The 20,474-nt window shown below is 33.4% G+C and overlaps 1 protein-coding gene across 2 annotated transcripts in view; it reads right to left on the bottom strand.

Moving 5' to 3' along the window:
• Positions 1-20,474, bottom strand: part of LOC133574714 (glutamate receptor ionotropic, delta-1-like) — a 236,371-nt gene that overhangs the window by 13,308 nt on the left and 202,589 nt on the right. For both annotated transcript variants that reach the window (XM_061926942.1, XM_061926943.1), the window contains exons 13-16: positions 17,008-17,146; positions 13,345-13,540; positions 10,919-11,085; positions 4,820-5,060 (exon numbers count right to left, since the gene is read on the bottom strand). In XM_061926942.1, the coding sequence (XP_061782926.1) occupies positions 4,820-5,060; positions 10,919-11,085; positions 13,345-13,540; positions 17,008-17,146 (743 nt within the window). The remainder of the gene's footprint in view (positions 1-4,819; positions 5,061-10,918; positions 11,086-13,344; positions 13,541-17,007; positions 17,147-20,474) is intronic.

The raw sequence follows: 20,474 nt of genomic DNA, 5'->3' as shown, positions 1-20,474 counted from the left end.
CAGGTTAATAGTTTAAATACAACATTAAATACAATATTATGACAATAATAAACTAGTTAATAGTTTAAATACAACATTAAATACAATATTATGACAATAATAAACTAGTTAATAGTTTAAATACAATAATAAATACAATATTATGACAATAATAAACTCGCTAATAGTTTAAATACAATAATAAATACAATAATGTTACAATAATAAACTGGTTAATAGTTTAAATACAACATTAAATACAAGATTATGACAATAATAAACTAGTTAATAGTTTAAATACAACATTAAATACAATATTATGACAATAATAAACTGGTTAATAGTTTAAATACAACATTAAATACAATATTATGACAATAATAAACTGGTTAATAGTTTAAAAACAACATTAAATACAATATTATGACAATAATAAACTCGTTAATAGTTTAAATACAATAATAAATACAATAATGTTACAATAATAAACTGGTTAATAGTTTAAATACAACATTAAATACAATATTATGACAAGAATAAACTAGTTAATAGTTTAAATACAACATTAAATACAATATTATGACAATAATAAACTAGTTAATAGTTTAAATACAATAATAAATACAATAATGTTACAATAATAAACTGGTTAATAGTTTAAATACAACATTAAATACAATATTCTGACAATAATAAACTAGTTAATAGTTTAAATACAACATTAAATACAAGATTATGACAATAATAAACTAGTTAATAGTTTAAATACAATAATAAATACAATATTATGACAATAATAAACTAGTTAATAGTTTAAATACAATAATAAATACAATAATGTTACAATAATGAACTGGTTAATAGTTTAAATACTACATTAAATACAAGATTATGACAATAATAAACTAGTTAATAGTTTAAATACAATAATAAATACAATATTATGACAATAATAAACTGGTTAATAGTTCAAATACAACATTAAATACAAGATTATGACAATAATAAACTAGTTAATAGTTTAAATACAATAATAAATACAATAATGTTACAATAATAAACTGGTTAATAGTTTAAATACAACATTAAATACAAGATTATGACAATAATAAACTAGTTAATAGTTTAAATACAATAATAAATAAAATAATGTTACAATAATAAACTGGTTAAGAGTTTAAATACAACATTAAATACAAGATTATGACAATAATAAACTAGTTAATAGTTTAAATACAATAATAATTACAATAATGTTACAATAATGAACTGGTTAATAGTTTAAATACAACATTAAATACAATATTATGACAATAATAAACTAGTTAATAGTTTAAATACAATAATAAATACAATATTACGACAATAATAAACTGGTTAATAGTTTAAATACAACATTAAATACAAGATTATGACAATAATGAACTAGTTAATAGTTTAAATACAACATTAAATACAAGATTATGACAATAATAAACTAGTTAATAGTTTAAATACAATAATAAATACAATAATGTTACAATAATGAACTGGTTAATAGTTTAAATACAACATTAAATACAAGATTATGACAATAATAAACTAGTTAATAGTTTAAATACAATAATAAATACAATAATGTTACAATAATGAACTGGTTAATAGTTTAAATACAACATTAAATACAAGATTATGACAATAATAAACTAGTTAATAGTTTAAATACAATAATAAATAAAATATTATGACAATAATAAACTCGTTAATAGTTTAAATACAATAATAAATACAATAATGTTACAATAATGAACTGGTTAATAGTTTAAATACAACATTAAATACAAGATTATGACAATAATAAACGGGTTAATAGTTTAAATACAACATTAAATACAATATTATGACAATAATAAACTAGTTAATAGTTTAAATACAATAATAAATACAATAATGTTACAATAATGAACTGGTTAATAGTTTAAATACAACATTAAATACAAGATTATGACAATAATAAACGGGTTAATAGTTTAAATACAACATTAAATACAATATTATGACAATAATAAACTCGTTAATAGTTTAAATACAATAATAAATACAATAATGTTACAATAATGAACTGGTTAATAGTTTAAATACAACATTAAATACAAGATTATGACAATAATAAACTAGTTAATAGTTTAAATACAATAATAAATACAATAATGTTACAATAATGAACTGGTTAATAGTTTAAATACAACATTAAATACAATATTATGACAATAATAAACAGGTTAATAGTTTAAATACAATAATAAATACAATATTATGACAATAATAAACTCGTTAATAGCTTAAATACAATAATAAATACAATGAAAAGCTAGTATGCGCTTTAAGGTGTCGTGGCAGTCAGTAAAAAGACGATTTTCACAATAAAATAAGGTTTTATCTGAGACATTAAAGATTTACGAAGATGAGAGAAAATATTTTATGAAGAAGTGAGAACATCCTGAGGGCAGCAGCTTCGACTTCACCATCACACTCAAAGATGGAAAATCAGCTCTCCTTTTAGCAAACACACACATGCTAGTGAGTGTGTGTGTGTCTCTCTCTGTGTGTGTGTGTGTGTGTGTGTGTATGTGTGTGTATGTGTGAATGTGTGTGTGTGTGTGCGTGAGTGTGTGCGAGTGTGTGTGTGTGTGTATGTGTGTGTGTAAATGTGAGAGTGTGTGTGTGCGTGTGCGAGTGTGTGTGTGTGTGTGTTGTGTGAGAGTGTGTGTGAGTGTGTGTATGTGTGTGTGTGAGAGTGTGTGAGTGTGAGTGTGTGTGTGTGTGTGTGTGTGTGACATTTGCTGGAAATCTCGGTCATGTAAGGTAAGGCAAGGTAATTAAAGTAAGATAAGGTAAGATAACTAATGTAAGGTAAAGTAAGGTGAGGTAAGGTATGGTAAGGTCATTGAAAGTAAGGTAGTACGAGATAAACTAAGGTAAGTTAAGGTAATGGAAAGTAATAAAAATGTAAGATCAACTAAGGTAAAGTAAGGTAAGGTAAGGTATTTGAAATTAAGGTAAGGTCAGATAAAATAAAGTAATTGGAAGCAAGGTAATGTAAGGTGAGGTAAGGTATAGTAAGGTAATGAAAAGTATTACGAGATAAACTAAGGTAAGGCAAGTTAAGGTAATGAATGTAGGGTCATGTAAGATAAACTAAGGTAAAGAAAGTTAAGGTGATGTAAAGAAGGCAAGGTATTGGAAAGTAAGGTAATGTCAGATACAATAAAGTAATGGAAAGTAAGGTAAGATAAGATAAGTTAGGTTAAGATGAGTTAAGTTACGGGAAGTAAGGTGAGGAAAGGTATTTGCAAGTAAGATAGGGTAAGGTTATGGAAAGTAAGATACGGTAAGGTGAGGTAAGGTAATGGACATTGAGGTAAGGTAAGGTGAGTTGAGGTAAATATGGTAAGGTGATGTAAGGTAAGGAATGGTACTGAAAGTAAGGTAAGGTAGGGTTAGGTAAGTGAGGTACGGTAATAGAAAGTAAAGTAAGGTAAGATAATTTAATGTAATGTACTGTAAGGTAAGGTATAAGGTCAAGTAAGGTAATGTAAGAATGTATTGTAAGGTACAAATGTACTGTAAGGTAAGGTATGAGGTAAAATAAGGTAAGGTAAGATAATGTAATGCAAAGTCATGTAAGGTGAAGTAAGGTAAGGTAAAATAATGTAATGTAATGCAATGCAAGGTAAGGTAAGAATGTAATCTAAGGTAAGGTATATGGTAAAGTAATGTAAGGTAAGGTAAGATAATGTAGTGTAAGGTATTGTAATGTAAGGCAAAGCAATATAAGATGCGATAAAGTGGTAGGTGGGGGTTATGGTTATTTTTATTATTATTAATACTACCATCATTATTATTATTATTGTATTTATTATTATCATTATTATTATTTTTATTATTATTATCATTATCATTATTATTGTATTTATTATTATCATTACTATTAATATTATTGTTATTATTATTATAATCATTATCATCATTGTTATTGTTATTATTATTATAATCATTATTATTGTTATTATTATTATCATTATTATTGTTGTTATTATTATTATTGGATGTATTATTTTTATTATTATTATCATTATCATTATTATTGTATATATTATTATCATTATTATTATTAATATTATTGTTGTTATTATTATAATCATTATCATTATTATTGTTAATAATTATCATTATTATTATCATCATTATTATTATTATTATTGGATGTATTATTATTATTATAATCATTATCATTATTACTGTTATTATTATTATCATTATTATTATTGTTTTTATTATTATTGGATTTATTATTATTATTATCATTGTTATTATTATTATTATCATAGTTCGTATTATTATTATTATCATTATATTTATTATTATTGTTGTTGTTGTTATTATTATTATTATTATTATTAACAACAAAAACAACAATAATAATAAATATAATTATAATAATAATAATACGAATTATGATAATAATAATAACAATAACAATAATAATGATAATAATAATAATAAATCCAATAATAATAAAAACAATAATAATAATAATAATAATAATATGATTGTTGTTATTATGACTATTATTGTTATTAATATTGTTATCATCATAAATATTATTTATAAATATTATTATTATTGTTTATATTCTATATTGTCTCCCCATGGGTCTAGTGGGTGGCGCCCCCCTCCTACAGCTGTGTGTACTGCAGCTCCAAGGATCCCTAAAGTAGAGTGGCAGTGTCGCCCCCCCCCCGCCCCCCCACCCGCCGGCCCCGCCCCGCCCCGCCACGCCCCTCCCCCCATCGGTCACCTCTTTGGGCGTCTGGCGCCGACATCGCTCGCCGCTCCACCAGGCCTCCATGGCGGCCACCAGGCAGGCCAGCAGCAGACCGGCAGCCAACACGCAGAAGACGCCGGCGAAGCTCTGCAGCTTGAGGGAGCGACCATCAGGGTGGGCACTGGTGTGGCCCCCCAGGTCACAGCGGCCCGTGTCAGGCCACCACTTTTGTTTCATCACGTCCAGGTCGCCTTTCTCCTGCAGCTCCAGGATCCTGCACACACACACACACACACACTTACTGTAGGTGGAGGCGGGCCACTTTAAATGACGTGGTGGACCACAATAAATGATGTGGTGGACCATGTTAAATGATGTGGTGGACTACTTTAAATGCAGTGGTGGGCCACTTTCAATGATGTGGTGGATCACATTAAATGATGTGGTGGACCACTTTAAATGATGTGGTGGACCACGTTAAATGATGTGGTGGACCACATTAAATGAAATAGTGGGCCACTTTAATGAAGTGGCGGGCTACTTTAAATGATATGGTGGACCACAATAAATGATGTGGTGTGCCACTTTAAATGAAGTGGCGGGCCACATTAAATGATGTGGTGGGCCACTTTAAATGAAGTGACGGGCCACTTTAAATGATGTGGTGGACCACAATAAATGATGTGGTGGACCACGTTAAATGAAGTGGTGGGCTACATTAAATGAAGTGGTGGGCCACTTTCAATGATGTGGTGGACCACATTAAATGAAATGGTGGGCCACTTTAAATGAAGTGGCGGGCCACATTAAATGATGTGGTGGATCACTTTCAATGAAATGGTGGGTCACTTTAAATGAAGTGGTGGAGCACAATAAATGATGTGGTGGGCCACTTAAATGAAGTGGTGGACTACTTTAAATTCAGTGGTGGGCCACATTAAATGAAGTGGTGGACTACTTTAAATGCAGTGGTGGGCCACATTAAATGAAGTGGTGGACTACTTTAAATGCAGTGGCGGGCTACATTAAATGAAGTGGCGGGCTACTTTAAATGATATGGTGGACCACAATAAATGATGTGGTGGGCCACTTAAATGAAGTGGTGGACTACTTTAAATTCAGTGGTGGGCCACATTAAATGAAGTGGTGGACTACTTTAAATGCAGTGGTGGGCCACATTAAATGAAGTGGTGGACTACTTTAAATGCAGTGGCGGGCTACATTAAATGAAGTGGCGGGCTACTTTAAATGATATGGTGGACCACAATAAATGATGTGGTGGGTCACTTTAAATGAAGTGGCGGGCCACATTAAATGATGTGGTGGATCACTTTAAATGAAATGGTGGGCCACCTTAAATGACGTGGTGGACCACAATAAATGATGTGGTGGACCACGTTAAATGACGTGGTAGACCACTTTAAATGCAGTGGTGGGCCACCTTAAATGATGTGGTGGACCACAATAAATGATGTGGTGGGACACTTTAAATGAAGTGTCGGGCCACATTAAATGACGTGGTGGATCACTTTAAATGACATGGTGGGCCACTTTAAATGAAGTGATGGGCCACTTTAAATGATGTGGTGGACCACTTTAAATGAAGTGGTGGGCCACTTTCAATGATGTGGTGGACCACGTTAAATGATGTGGTGGACCACGTTAAATGATGTGGTGGACGACGTTAAATGACGTGGTGGACCACGTTAAATGAAATGGTGGGCCACTTTAATGAAGTGGCGGGCTACTTTAAATGATATGGTGGACCACGATAAATGATGTGGTGGGCCACTTTAAATGAAGTGGCGGGCCACAATAAATGATGTGGTGGATCACTTTAAATGAAATGGTGGGCCACTTTAAATGAAGTGGCGGGCCACTTTAAATGAAGTGGTGGACTACTTTAAATGCAGTGGTGGGCCACATTAAATGATGTGGTGGACTATTTTTAATGAAGTGGCGGGCTACTTTAAATGATATGGTGGACCACTTTCAATGAGGTGGTGGACCACGTTAAATGATGTGGTGGACCACTTTAAATGAAGTGGTGGACCACATTAAATGAAGTGGTGGGCCACTTTCAATGATGTGGTGGACCACGTTAAATGATGTGGTGGACCACGTTAAATGATGTGGTGGACCACATTAAATGATGTGTAGGACCACGTTAAATGAAATGGTGGGCCATTTTAATGAAGTGGCGGGCTACTTTAAATGATATGGTGGACCACAATAAATGATGTGGTGGGCCAATTTAAATGAAGTGGCGGGCCACATTAAATGATGTGGATCACTTTAAATGAAATGGTGGGCCACTTTAAATGAAGTGGCGGGCCACTTTAAATGATGTGGTGGACCACGTTAAATGAAGTGGTGGGCCACTTAAATGAAGTGGTGGACTACTTTAAATGCAGTGGTGGGCCACATTAAATGAAGTGGCGGGCTACTTTAAATTATATGGTGGACCACTTTCAATGATGTGGTGGACCACGTTAAATGATGTGGTGGACCACGTTAAATGAAATGGTGGGCCAATTTAAATGAAGTGGCGGGTTACTTTAAATGATGTGGTGGACCACGATAAATTATGTGGTGGGCCACTTTAAATGAAGTGGCGGGCCACATTAAATGATGTGGTGGATCACTTTAAATGAAATGGTGGGCCAGTTTAAATGACGTGGCGGGCCACTTTAAATGATGTGGTGGACCACAATAAATTATGTGGTGAACCACGTTAAATGAAGTGGTGGGCCACTTAAATGAAGTGGTGGACTACTTTAAATGCAGTGGTGGGCCACTTTAAATGATGTGGTGGACCACAATAAATGATGTGGTGGACTACTTTAAATGCAGTGGCGGGCTACATTAAATGACGTGGCGGGCTACTTTAAATGATATGGTGGACCACAATAAATGATGTGGTGGGCCACTTTAAATGAAGTGGTGGGCCACTTAAATGAAGTGGTGGACTACTTTAAATGCAGTGGCGGGCCACATTAAATGATGTGGTGGACCACTTTAAATGCAGTGGTGGGCCACCTTAAATGATGACCACAATAAATGATGTGGTGGACCACATTAAAATGATGTGGTAGACCACTTTAAATGAAGTGGTGGGCCACCTTAAATGACATGACCACAGTGAATGACATGGCAATGGCAAGCCACTTTAAATGAACTGGCGGGACACTATAAATGATGTGGCGGGCTACATAAAATGACGTGGCGGGCCACATTAACTATGTGGTGGGCCACAATAAAGGACGTGGCAAGCCACTCATTTTATATGGTGGGCCACGATAAATGATGTGGTAGGCCACTGAAAATGATGTACTGGCCCCGGGATGGATGGATGGATGGATGGATGGATGAATGGATGGATGGATGAACTTCCTGCATATGCAAAATGGAGGATTGTTTGATGTCAAGGTTTCCTTCCAATGAGCCATCAAAGAGTTGAAAGATGAAGAATAAAATGTTTGCTCTCCAAATAAAGAATAGTTATTAATTATGCGAAGGTGTTGGTCTACTTCCTGGAAGACGATCAATACGAGGCGCCTGAGAACTTTGTGCAAGTTGTTGGTGACGCAATGTTGAGATTTACTAAATGATTCCTCAAATCACTTTGGGATCAATTTAGTTTCAACACAAACACTTCAAAGACTTCACTGATGATGCAACTTCCTGTTAGCTTAACGGACTTCCTGTCAGCTTAACTTGACTTAAAGTCTCTCACTGTCCCGAAAACACAACATTGTGTGTGCAGTTCAGGAATAATCATCCTTGGGAAAATAAAATAACATCTATTGTAACATAAAATAAATAAATGTTGAAATAAAAAAAAAAATACTAAATGCAATTAATAAAATATTGAAGTGTATTATTTATTATAAATGGGCAATAATAAGATAAATAAATATTAAAATCAAATAGATAAAATACATTTTAACATGACATTAATGTCAAAATAAATAAATGTTAAAATAAAATGAATATTTAAATACAATAAATAAATGTAGAGATATAATAAATGCTGACAAAAAATAAAGTAAATACAATTAATACAATTTTAAAGTATATTATTTATTATAAATGTGTAATAATAAAATAACTAAATATTAAAATCCATCCATCCATCCATTTTCTACCGCTTATTCCCTTCAGGGTCGCGGGGGGCGCTGGAGTTTATCTCAGCTGCATTCGGGCGGAAGGCAGGGTACACCCTGGACAAGTCGCCACCTCATCACAGGGTCAAATATTAAAATAAAATAGAGAAAATACATTTTAACATAAAATTAATATTGAAATAAATAAATGTTAAAATAAAATGAATATTTAAATACAATAAATAAATGTAGAGATATAATAAATGCTGAAAAAAAATAAAGTAAATACAATTAATAAAATTTTCAAGTATATTATTTATTATAAATGTGTAATAATAAAATAACTAAATATTAAAATCCATCCATCCATCCATTTTCTACCGCTTATTCCATTCGGGGTCACGGGGGGCGCTGGAGTTTATCTCAGCTGCATTCGGGCGGAAAGCGGGGTACACCCTGGACAAGTCGCCACCTCATCACAGGGTCAAATATTAAAATAAAATAGATAAAATACATTTTTACATAAAATTAATATTGAAAAATAAATAAATGTAGAAATAAAATAAATGCTGGGGGAAAAAAGTAAATACAATTAATAAAATATTAAAGTATATTATATGTTCTAAATATAAAATATGAAAATAAATAAATATTGAAATAAAATGGATAAAGTAAATGTTTACATAAAATTCATATTGAAATAAATAAATGAATAAAATAAATATTGAAATAAAATAAATACAACGTAGAAATAAAATAAATGCTGGGGGGAAAAAAGGAAATACAATTAATAAAATATTAAAGTATATTATATGTTATAAATATAAAATAATACAATAAATCAATATTGAAATAAAATAGATACAATAAATTTGTACATAAAATTCATATTGAAACAAATAAATAAATAAAATAAATATTGAAATAAAATAAATAAAACGTAAAAAATAAATACAATTAATAAAATATTAAAGTATATTCCATCCATCCATCCATTTTCTACCGCTTATTCCCTTTGGGGTCGCGGCGGGCGCTGGAGACTATCTCAGCTGCATTCGGGCGGAAGGCGGGGTACACCCTGGACAAGTCGCCACCTCATCACAGGGTCAAATATTAAAATAAAATAGAGAAAATACATTTTAACATAAAATTAATATTGAAAAAAAATAAATAAATGTAGAAATAAAATAAATGCTGGGGAAAAAAAGTAATTACCATTAATAAAATATTAAAGTATATTATATGTTATAAATATAAAATAATAAAATAAATAAATATTGAAATAAAATAGATAAAGTAAATGTTTACATAAAATTCATATTGAAATAAATAAATGAATAAAATAAATATTGAAATAAAATAAATAAAACGTAGGAATAAAATAAATGCTGGGGGAAAAAAAGTAAATACAATTAATAAAATATTAAAGTATATTACATATTATAAATATATAAAAATAAAATAAATAAATATTTAAATAAAATAGATACAATACATTTTTACATAAAATAAATATTCAAATAAATAAATATTCCCCCCCCCAAAAATGTTGTAATAAAATAAATGACATAAATACAATACAATAAAATATTACGATAAAAAATAATAAATACATCTAAATCAAAATTATTAAAATTAAATAAACAAAGTAAATAAAAAATATAAAAAATTATAAAAATAGTTAAAATATTATAATAGAATAAATCAAATAAATCAAATAAATAAAACAAGTCAGAGTGACCCATTTTGTAAGCACCCTGCTGCCAAAAATGGGGTTAGGACTTTGGTCTTCAAGCTTCTTCTCTAATGTTAGCTTCAGCTCCCAAATACAAATATATATGATTGTAATGCAGCATTCACATCTTTACAAATACAAATATATGTGATTGTGATGCAGCATTCACATCTTTACAAATACAAATATATGTGATTGTGATGCAATGTGAGTGGACAAGGCTACTTCCCAATGATGATGCAACACGTGGTGCGTTCAAAGACCTTGCCCGGTCCCGCGGGGGCCACTTACTTCTGGGAGAAGAGGTCCCTGTAGGGGCTGCCGTGCTGCAGGGCCACGCCGTAACCTTTGCTGCTCACGCCGCTGCCCGACACCGTGACCGTGCAGTCGTCGTCCGTCAGAGCGGCGTACTCCAGCACCGCCATGTCCCACAGGAAGGCGAAGGGACTCTTCTTGGCCTGCAGCAGCAATAACGTGACGCCGTTACCACGGTAACACAGCAAGTAGCAAAATATATCACTCTAAGCTGTATAGCTAAGAAATTAGCAAAAAAAAGTTAGCATGCTAAAATGCTAACATTAGCATGCTACTAGTTAGCATGAGTCAAATACCAAAATATTGCTCTGAGGTAAATTAGCTAAAAAGGTTAGCATGCTAAAATGCTAACGTGAACATGCTAACAGTTAGCATACTAACATTTAAAGTGTTTGTCATGTACCAAAATATTACTCTGAGGAGCAGAACTACAAAATTAGCATGCTTAAATGCTAACATTAACATGATAACAGTTAGCATGTTTCAAGTCCCAAAATAGTACTCTAAAGTATATACCTACAAAATTAGCTGAAAAACTTTAACATGCACTTATGCTCACCTGAACATGCTGACAGCTAGCTATGCTAACGGTTAGCATTCGTCAAGTACCAAAATGTCCCTCTGATGTGTATACTTACAAGATTTGCTAAAAAAGGCTAAAATGCTAACATTAGCATGCTACGAGTTAGCATGAGTCAAATACCAAAATATTACTCTGAGGTAAATTAGCTAAAAAGGTTAGCATGCTAACATGCTTACGTGAACATGCTAACAGTTAACATACTAACATTTAGCATTTGCCAGGTACCAAAATATTACTCTGAGGTGTTGCTGTGTACGTACCTACAAAATTAGCTAAAAACCTTAGCATGCAAACATGCTAACAGTTAGCATGCTAACATTTAAAGTGTTTGTCATGTACCAAAATATTACTCTGAGGAGCAGAACTACAAAATTAGCATGCTTAAATGCTAACATTAACATGAAAACAGTTAGCATGTTTCAAGTCCCAAAATATTACTCTAAAGTATATACCTACAAAATTAGCTAAAAAACTTTAACATGCACTTATGCTCACCTGAACATGCTGACAGCTAGCATGCTAACGGTTAGCATTCGTCAAGTACCAAAATGTCCCTCTGATGTGTATACTTACAAGATTTGCTAAAAAAGGCTAAAATGCTAATATTGAGGTACCACCTGCAATATTACCTAAAAAGGTCAGTATGCTAACATGCTTACATGAACATGCTAATAATTAGCATTTATGAGGTATCATAACAATACTCTGAGGTGTATACCTACAACATTAGCACAGACTTTAGCATAGTTAAATGCTAACATTCACCTGCTGACAGTTAGCCCATCAAGAGTTTGCATGTTGCGATTCCCAAAATATTACTTTAAAATGTACACCTACAAATTGTGTTAAAAACTTTAGCATGCTAAAATGTTAACATTAACATGCTAACAGTTAGTACCAAAATGTTCCTCTGATGTGTATACTTACAAGATTTGCTAAAAACCTTAGTAGGCTAAAATGCTAATATTGAGGTACCACCTACAATATTACCTAAAAAGGTCAGTATGCTAACATGCTTACATGAACATGCTAACAGTTAACATACTAACAATTAGCATTCATCAAGTATCATAACAATACTCTGAGGTGTATACCTACAACATTAGCACAGACTTTAGCATAGTTAAATGCTAACATTCACCTGCTGACAGTTAGCCCATCAAGAGTTTGCATGTTGCGATTCCCAAAATATTACTTTAAAATGTACACCTACAAAGTGTGTTAAAAACTTTAGCATGCTAAAATGTTAACATTAACATGCTAACAGTTAGCATGTGTCAAAAACCAAAATATTACTCTGAGGTGTACGCCTACAAAATGAGCTAACAGTTTTAGCAGGCAATCATGCTTACGTGAACATGCTAACAGTTAGCATTTGTCAAGCACCAAAGTATTAATCTGATGTGCTACAAAATTAACCAAAAATCTTTAGCATGCTAAAATGCTAACACTGAGGTGTATACCTAGAAAATTAGCTAAAAACTGTTGCTTGCAAACATGCTTACATGATCATGCTAACAGTTAGCATTTGTCAAGTACCAAAGTACTGACTTTGTCTGAGGGGTGTACCTACAAATTTAGTGCAAACCTTACCCTACCAAAATTAGCATAGTAAAAAGTTAGCATGCTAACAGAGTAATATTAGTATGCTAATTTTGTATGCAAAATATTTCCCTCTGAGCGCAATATCTACAGAATTAGCTTAAAAGGTTAGCATGCTAACGTTAGCGCCTCTGACTTTCACCAAGTAAAGTCAGGCGGGCGTCCCGGGTGGCACAGGGTCTGGACCACGTTCTTTCAGGAGCAGACACGGACCCACCTTGCGTATGCCCTCAGAGGGGCTAGACACGCAATGGTCCAAGCCCTGGTTCTTGCTGAGGCTCCTCCACAGCTCGGCGTAGGTGCTGTCCTGCTCCAGAGGGTTGGTGCCTTTGTGCCGGAAGTAGTCGTACACCGCCGAGTCCCTCACCGTGCCGTAGTCCACCTCCACCTGCCGTGCCAAGTCCTGGAAGGACCTGGAATCCACCAAGGAACCATGAGAACCGTCCCGCATGAACCTTTGACCCTCGCTGAGGAACCAGGAACATTTTCTAAGTAATGTTTAGAAAGCCAAATCTGGGCAAAGCGTACTCATGACGAGGGCGGGGCCAGAAAAGTGTAGGGGGAAGGGCGCTTGTCCCCACCAAGAGTGCTAATACCACACCACCTTAGCTCACCCTTTAGAGCACAGCTGTAAGTCTGCAGGAAATAGTTCTTCTCAGGCTATAAATAACATTCTCCTGCTCCTTATTTTCCATAGTTTCGACTTTATTTAGATGAAGGGTTTATTAATAAACTGATTGATTGATTGATTATTTTGGTTTTAAAAAAAAAGGTTAAAATCGAACAAGAAAACAGTTTTAAGTTTAACAACAAGAAATCACAATTTTTAAAGCAAAAAGCATCATTTTTCATGATAAAATGTCATGTTTTTACGTAAAAAGTCATAATTTTAAAAGGAAAAAGTCATAATTTTTTACAAGAAAAAGGTCATCATTTTAAAGTAATAAGTCACCATTACAGGAAAATAGTCTTCATGTAATTAGGAAAAAGTTATAATTTGACACGAAAAAAGGCTAATTTGACATAAAGACGTCACATTTTACAGGAAAAAAATTAAAAGTCATACTTTTACAAGAAAATATTCATAATTAAATAGAGAAATGTCAACATTTTACAAAAAAAAGTCACAAGTTAAAAGAAAAAGTCATTAATTGTGAGAAAAAAATTATGATTTTAAGAGAAAAAAAAAATTCTAGAAAAATCCATCATCTCTCTCGAGAAAAAAGTTATAAATTTACGAGCACGAAATAACAATTTTGAAAGAAAAAAACATAATTTTTCATGATAAAATGCCATTTTTTTAATGAAAAAAGTCATAATTTTAAAGGAAAAAGTCATAATTTTTTTACAGGAAAAAGGTAATCATTTTAAAAGAATAAGTCACCATTACATGTAATTAGGAAAAAGTTATATTTTACAAAAAAATTTTTAATTTTGCACACGAAAAACAAAAAGTCATACTTTTACAAGAACAATTCATAATCTAATTAAAAAAAAAGATAGAATTTTACAAAAAAGTCACAATTTTATTTTAAATGTATGAGAAAAAATATGATTTTAAGAGAAAAAAAGTCACAATTTTACTAGAAAAATACATCATCGCTTTCAAGAAAAAGTTATAATTTTACATGAAAAAAAGTCATAATTTTACAAAACAAGTCAACATTTTTTACGAGACAAAAGTCATAATTTTACAAAAAAAGTCATAATTTCTTATGACAAAAAAGTCATATTTACAAAAAAATCATAATTTCAAAAAACCCTCAAAATTCATTATTTTAAAAGAAAACATCATTTTGTACGAGAAAAAAGTCATAATTTATTATGATTGAACAAAAATCATAACTTTACAAAAGAAGTCGTAACTTAAAAAGAAAAAGTCATCATTTATTACAAGAAAAATCATAATTGATTATGAGCAACAAAAATCATAATTTTACAAGAAAAAATAATAAAGAAAAAAGTCATAGTTTATTATAAGAAATAATTCATATTTAAAAAAAGTCAAAATTTGAAAAAAAATCCCCACATTTTACGGGAAAAAAGTCATAATTTATTCTGATTAAAATAAATCATAACTTTACAGAAAAGTCATTACTTTAAAAGAGAAAGTCATCATTTATTAAGTAGGAAGTCATAATAGATTAACAAAAAGTCATACTTTTACAAGAACAATTCATAATCTAATTAAAAAAAAGTTAGAATTTTACAAAAAAGTCACCATTTTTTTAAATGTATGAGAAAAAATACGATTTTAAGAGAAAAAAGGCACAATTTTACTAGAAAAATACATCATCGCTTTCAAGAAAAAGTTATAATTTTACATGAAAAAAGTCATAATTTTACAAAACAAGTCAACATTTATTACGAGACAAAAGTCATAATTTTACCAAAAAAACTCATAATTTCTTATGACAAAAAGTCATATTTACAAAAAATCATAATTTGAAAAAAACTCTAAATTCATTATTTTAAAAGAAAACATCATTTTGTACAAGAAAAAAGTCATAATTTATTATGATTGAACAAAAATCATAACTTTACCAAAGAAGTCATAACTTAAAAAAAAAAAGTCATCATTTATTACAAGAAAAATCATAATTGATTATGAGCAACAAAAATCATAATTTTACAAGAAAAAATACTAAAGAAAAAAGTCATAGTTTATTATAAGAAATAAGTCATATTTAAAAAAAGTCAAAATTTGAAAAAAAATCCCCACATTTTACGGGAAAAAAGTCATAAGTTATTCTGATTAAAATAAATCATAACTTTACAGAAAAGTCATTACTTTAAAAGAGAAAGTCATCATTTATTAAGTAGGAAGTCATAATACATTAACAAAAAGTCATACTTTTACAAGAACAATTCACAATCTAATTAAAAAAAAGTTAGAATTTTACAAAAAAGTCACCATTTTTTTTAAATGTATGAGAAAAAATACGATTTTAAGAGAAAAAAGGCACAATTTTACTAGAAAAATACATCATCGCTTTCAAGAAAAAGTTACAATTTTACATGAAAAAAAGTCATAATTTTACAAAACAAGTCAACATTTATTACGAGACAAAAGTCATAATTTTACCAAAAAAAAGTCATAATTTCTTATGACAAAAAAGTCATATTTACAAAAAATCATACTTTGAAAAAAACTCTAAATTCATTATTTTAAAAGAAAACATCATTTTGTACGAGAAAAAAGTCATAATTTATTATGATTGAACAAAAATAATAACTTTACAAAAGAAGTCATAACTTAAAAAGTCATCATTTATTACAAGAAAAATCATAATTGATTATGAGCAACAAAAATCATAATTTTACAAGAAAAAATAATAAAGAAAAAAGTCATAGTTTATTATAAGAAATAAGTCATATTTAAAAAAAGTCAAAATTTAAAAAAAATCCCCACATTTTACGGGAAAAAAGTCATAATTTATTCTGATTAAAATAAATCATAACTTTACAGAAAAGTAATTACTTTAAAAGAGAAAGTCATCATTTAAGTCATAATAGATTACGAGAAACAAAAATCGTAATTTTACAAGAAAAAAAGTCACTATTTATTATGCGTGAAATTAAGTCCTAACTTTACAAAAAAACGGGAGATCATTTTAAAAAGTCAACATTTCCTTGAGAAAAGTTGATGATGACCAAGGTCACTGAGGAGGAAGATGACCTTCATCTGACCTTGTCTTGTTTTTCTCACACTGAAACTTTGTTTATTTTCTACTCAATTAAACACTTTTTAATAGCAACGTTAATTACATGAACTTGTGTGTGTGTGTGTGTGTGTGTGTGTGTGTGTGTGTGTGTGTGTGTGTGTGTGTGTGTGTGTGTGTGTGTGTGTGTGTGTGTGTGTGTGTGTGTGTGTGTGTACCGTATGGCGTGGTCCATGCGGGACACAGTGAGGTAAGCAGCCAGGTTGGCGGTGTAAGACGAGCACACCATGAGAGTGAAGAGCCACCAGCTGCCCATCACGATCCTCAGGGCCACCGAGCCCACCACACCCTCCCCACCTGCACACACACACACACACACACACACACACACACACACACACACACACACACACACACACACACACACAGACAATCACTATCATATTATGATAAGGGCATCAAACGTGCGTCACTTTGGTTACAGGCCATGTGAGAGCAGAGCTGCGACCAATCACAGCACAGCTTGGCCTCAAAGGTTTCCTAGGCAACCAGTGACAGTGTGTGTGTGTGTGTGTGTGTGTGTGTGTGTGTGTGTGTGTGTGTGTGTGTGTGTGTGTGTGTGTGTGTGTGTGTGTGTGTGTGTGTGTGTATGTGTGTGTGTGTGCTCGTTGAATTGTCTAGACATGACTTTTCTTAGACGTGTGCAACTCAGTGTTGGTTTATTATTTAACAACAATTTCCTGTCCTCAACAACATCAACACAACAACTTCCTGTCCTCAACAACATCAACACAACAATTTCCTGTCCTCAACAACATCAGCACAACAACTTCCTGTCCTCAACAACATCAACACAACAACTTCCTGTCCTCAACAACATCAACACAACAATTTCCTGTCCTCAACAACATCAACACAACAATTTCCTGTCCTCAACAACATCAACACAACAACTTCCTGTCCTCAACAACATCAACACAACAATTTCCTGTCCTCAACAACATCAGCACAACAACTTCCTGTCCTCAACAACATCAACACAACAACTTCCTGTCCTCAACAACATCAACACAACAACTTCCTGTGGTGGACAACATCAACACAACAACTTCCTGTGGTGGACAACATCAACACAACAACTTCCTGTGCTGGACAACATCAACACAACAACTTCCTGTGCTGGACAACAGCAACACAACAACTTCCTGTGCTGGACAACATCAACACAACAACTTCCTGTGGTGGACAACATCAACACAACAACTTCCTGTGGTGGACAACATCAACACAACAACTTCCTGTGCTGGACAACATCAACACAACAACTTCCTGTGCTGGACAACATCAACACAACAACTTCCTGTGGTGGACAACATCAACACAACAACTTCCTGTGCTGGACAACATCAACACAACAACTTCCTGTGCTGGACAACATCAACACAACAACTTCCTGTGGTGGACAACATCAACACAACAACTTCCTGTGGTGGACAACATCAACACAACAACTTCCTGTGCTTGACAACATCAACACAACAACTTCCTGTGGTGGACAACATCAACACAACAACTTCCTGCGCTGGACAACATCAACACATCAACTTCCTGTGGTGGACAACATCAACACAACAACTTCCTATGGTGGACAACATCAACACAACAACTTCCTGTGCTGGACAACATGAACACAACAACTTCCTGTGCTGGACAACATCAACACAACAACTTCCTGTGGTGGACAACATGAACACAACAACTTCCTGTGCTGGACAACATCAACACAACAACTTCCTGTGGTGGACAACATGAACACAACAACTTCCTGTGGTGGACAACATCAACACAACAACTTCCTGTGGTGGACAACATCAACACAACAACTTCCTGTGGTGGACAACATCAACACAACAACTTCCTGTGGTGGACAACATCAACATAACAACTTCCTGTGCTGGACAACATCAACACAACAACTTCCTGTGGTGGACAACATCAACACAACAACTTCCTGTGCTGGACAACATCAACACAACAACTTCCTGTGCTGGACAACATCAACACAACAACTTCCTGTGGGGGACAACATCAACACAACAACTTCCTGTGGGGGGCAACATCAACACAACAACTTCCTGTGCTGGACAACATCAACACAACAACTTCCTGTGGTGGACAACATGAACACAACAACTTCCTGTGCTGGACAACATCAACACAACAACTTCCTGTGGTGGACAACATCAACACAACAACTTCCTGTGGTGGACAACATCAACACAACAACTTCCTGTGGTGGACAACAACAACACAACAACTTCCCGTGGTGGACAACATCAACACAACAACTTCCTGTGGTGGACAACATCAACACAACAACTTCCTGTGGGGGACAACATCAACACAACAACTTCCTGTGGGGGACAACATCAACACAACAACTTCCTGTGCTGCACAACATCAACACAACAACTTCCTGTGGTGGACAACATCAACACAACAACTTCCTGTGGTGGACAACATCAACACAACAACTTCCTGTGCTGGACAACATCAACACAACAACTTCCTGTGGTGGACAACATCAACACAACAACTTCCTGTGGTGGACAACATCAACACAACAACTTCCTGTCCTCAACAACATCAACACAACAACTTCCTGTGCTGGACAACATCAACACAACAACTTCCTGTGGTGGACAACATCAACACAACAACTTCCTGTGGTGGACAACATCAACACAACAACTTCCTGTGCTGGACAACATGAACACAACAACTTCCTGTGGTGGACAACATCAACACAACAACTTCCTGTGGTGGACAACATCAACAGAACAACTTCCTGTGGTGGACAACATCAACACAACAACTTCCTGTGCTAGACAACATCAACACAACAACTTCCTGTGCTGGACAACATCAACACAACAACTTCCTGTGCTGGACAACATCAACACAACAACTTCCTGTGGTGGACAACATCAACACAACAACTTCCTGTGGTGGACAACATCAACACAACAACTTCCTGTGGTGGACAACATCAACACAACAACTTCCTGTGGTGGACAACATCAACACAACAACTTCCTGTGCTGGACAACATCAACACAACAACTTCCTGTGGTGGACAACATCAACACAACAACTTCCTGTGGTGGACAACATCAACACAACAACTTCCTGTGCTGGACAACATCAACACAACAACTTCCTGTGCTGGACAACATCAACACAACAACTTCCTGTGCTGGACAACATCAACACAACAACTTCCTGTGGTGGACAACATCAACACAACAACTTCCTGTGGTGGACAACATCAACACAACAACTTCCTGTGGTGGACAACATCAACACAACAACTTCCTGTGGTGGACAACATCAACACAACAACTTCCTGTGGTGGACAACATCAACACAACAACTTCCTGTGCTTGACAACATCAACACAACAACTTCCTGTGGTGGACAACATCAACACAACAACTTCCTGTGGTGGACAACATCAACACAACAACTTCCTGTGGTGGACAACATCAACACAACAACTTCCTGTGCTGGACAACATCAACACAATAACTTCCTGTGCTGGACAACATCAACACAACAACTTCCTGTGGTGGACAACATCAACACAACAACTTCCTGTGGTGGACAACATCAACACAACAACTTC

Source organism: Nerophis lumbriciformis, linkage group LG32 (genome assembly GCF_033978685.3).
Source record: "Nerophis lumbriciformis linkage group LG32, RoL_Nlum_v2.1, whole genome shotgun sequence".
NCBI lineage: Eukaryota > Metazoa > Chordata > Actinopteri > Syngnathiformes > Syngnathidae > Nerophis > Nerophis lumbriciformis.
Note: the sequence above shows the minus strand (reverse complement) of the source record. Positions and strands in the feature narration are given on the sequence as shown.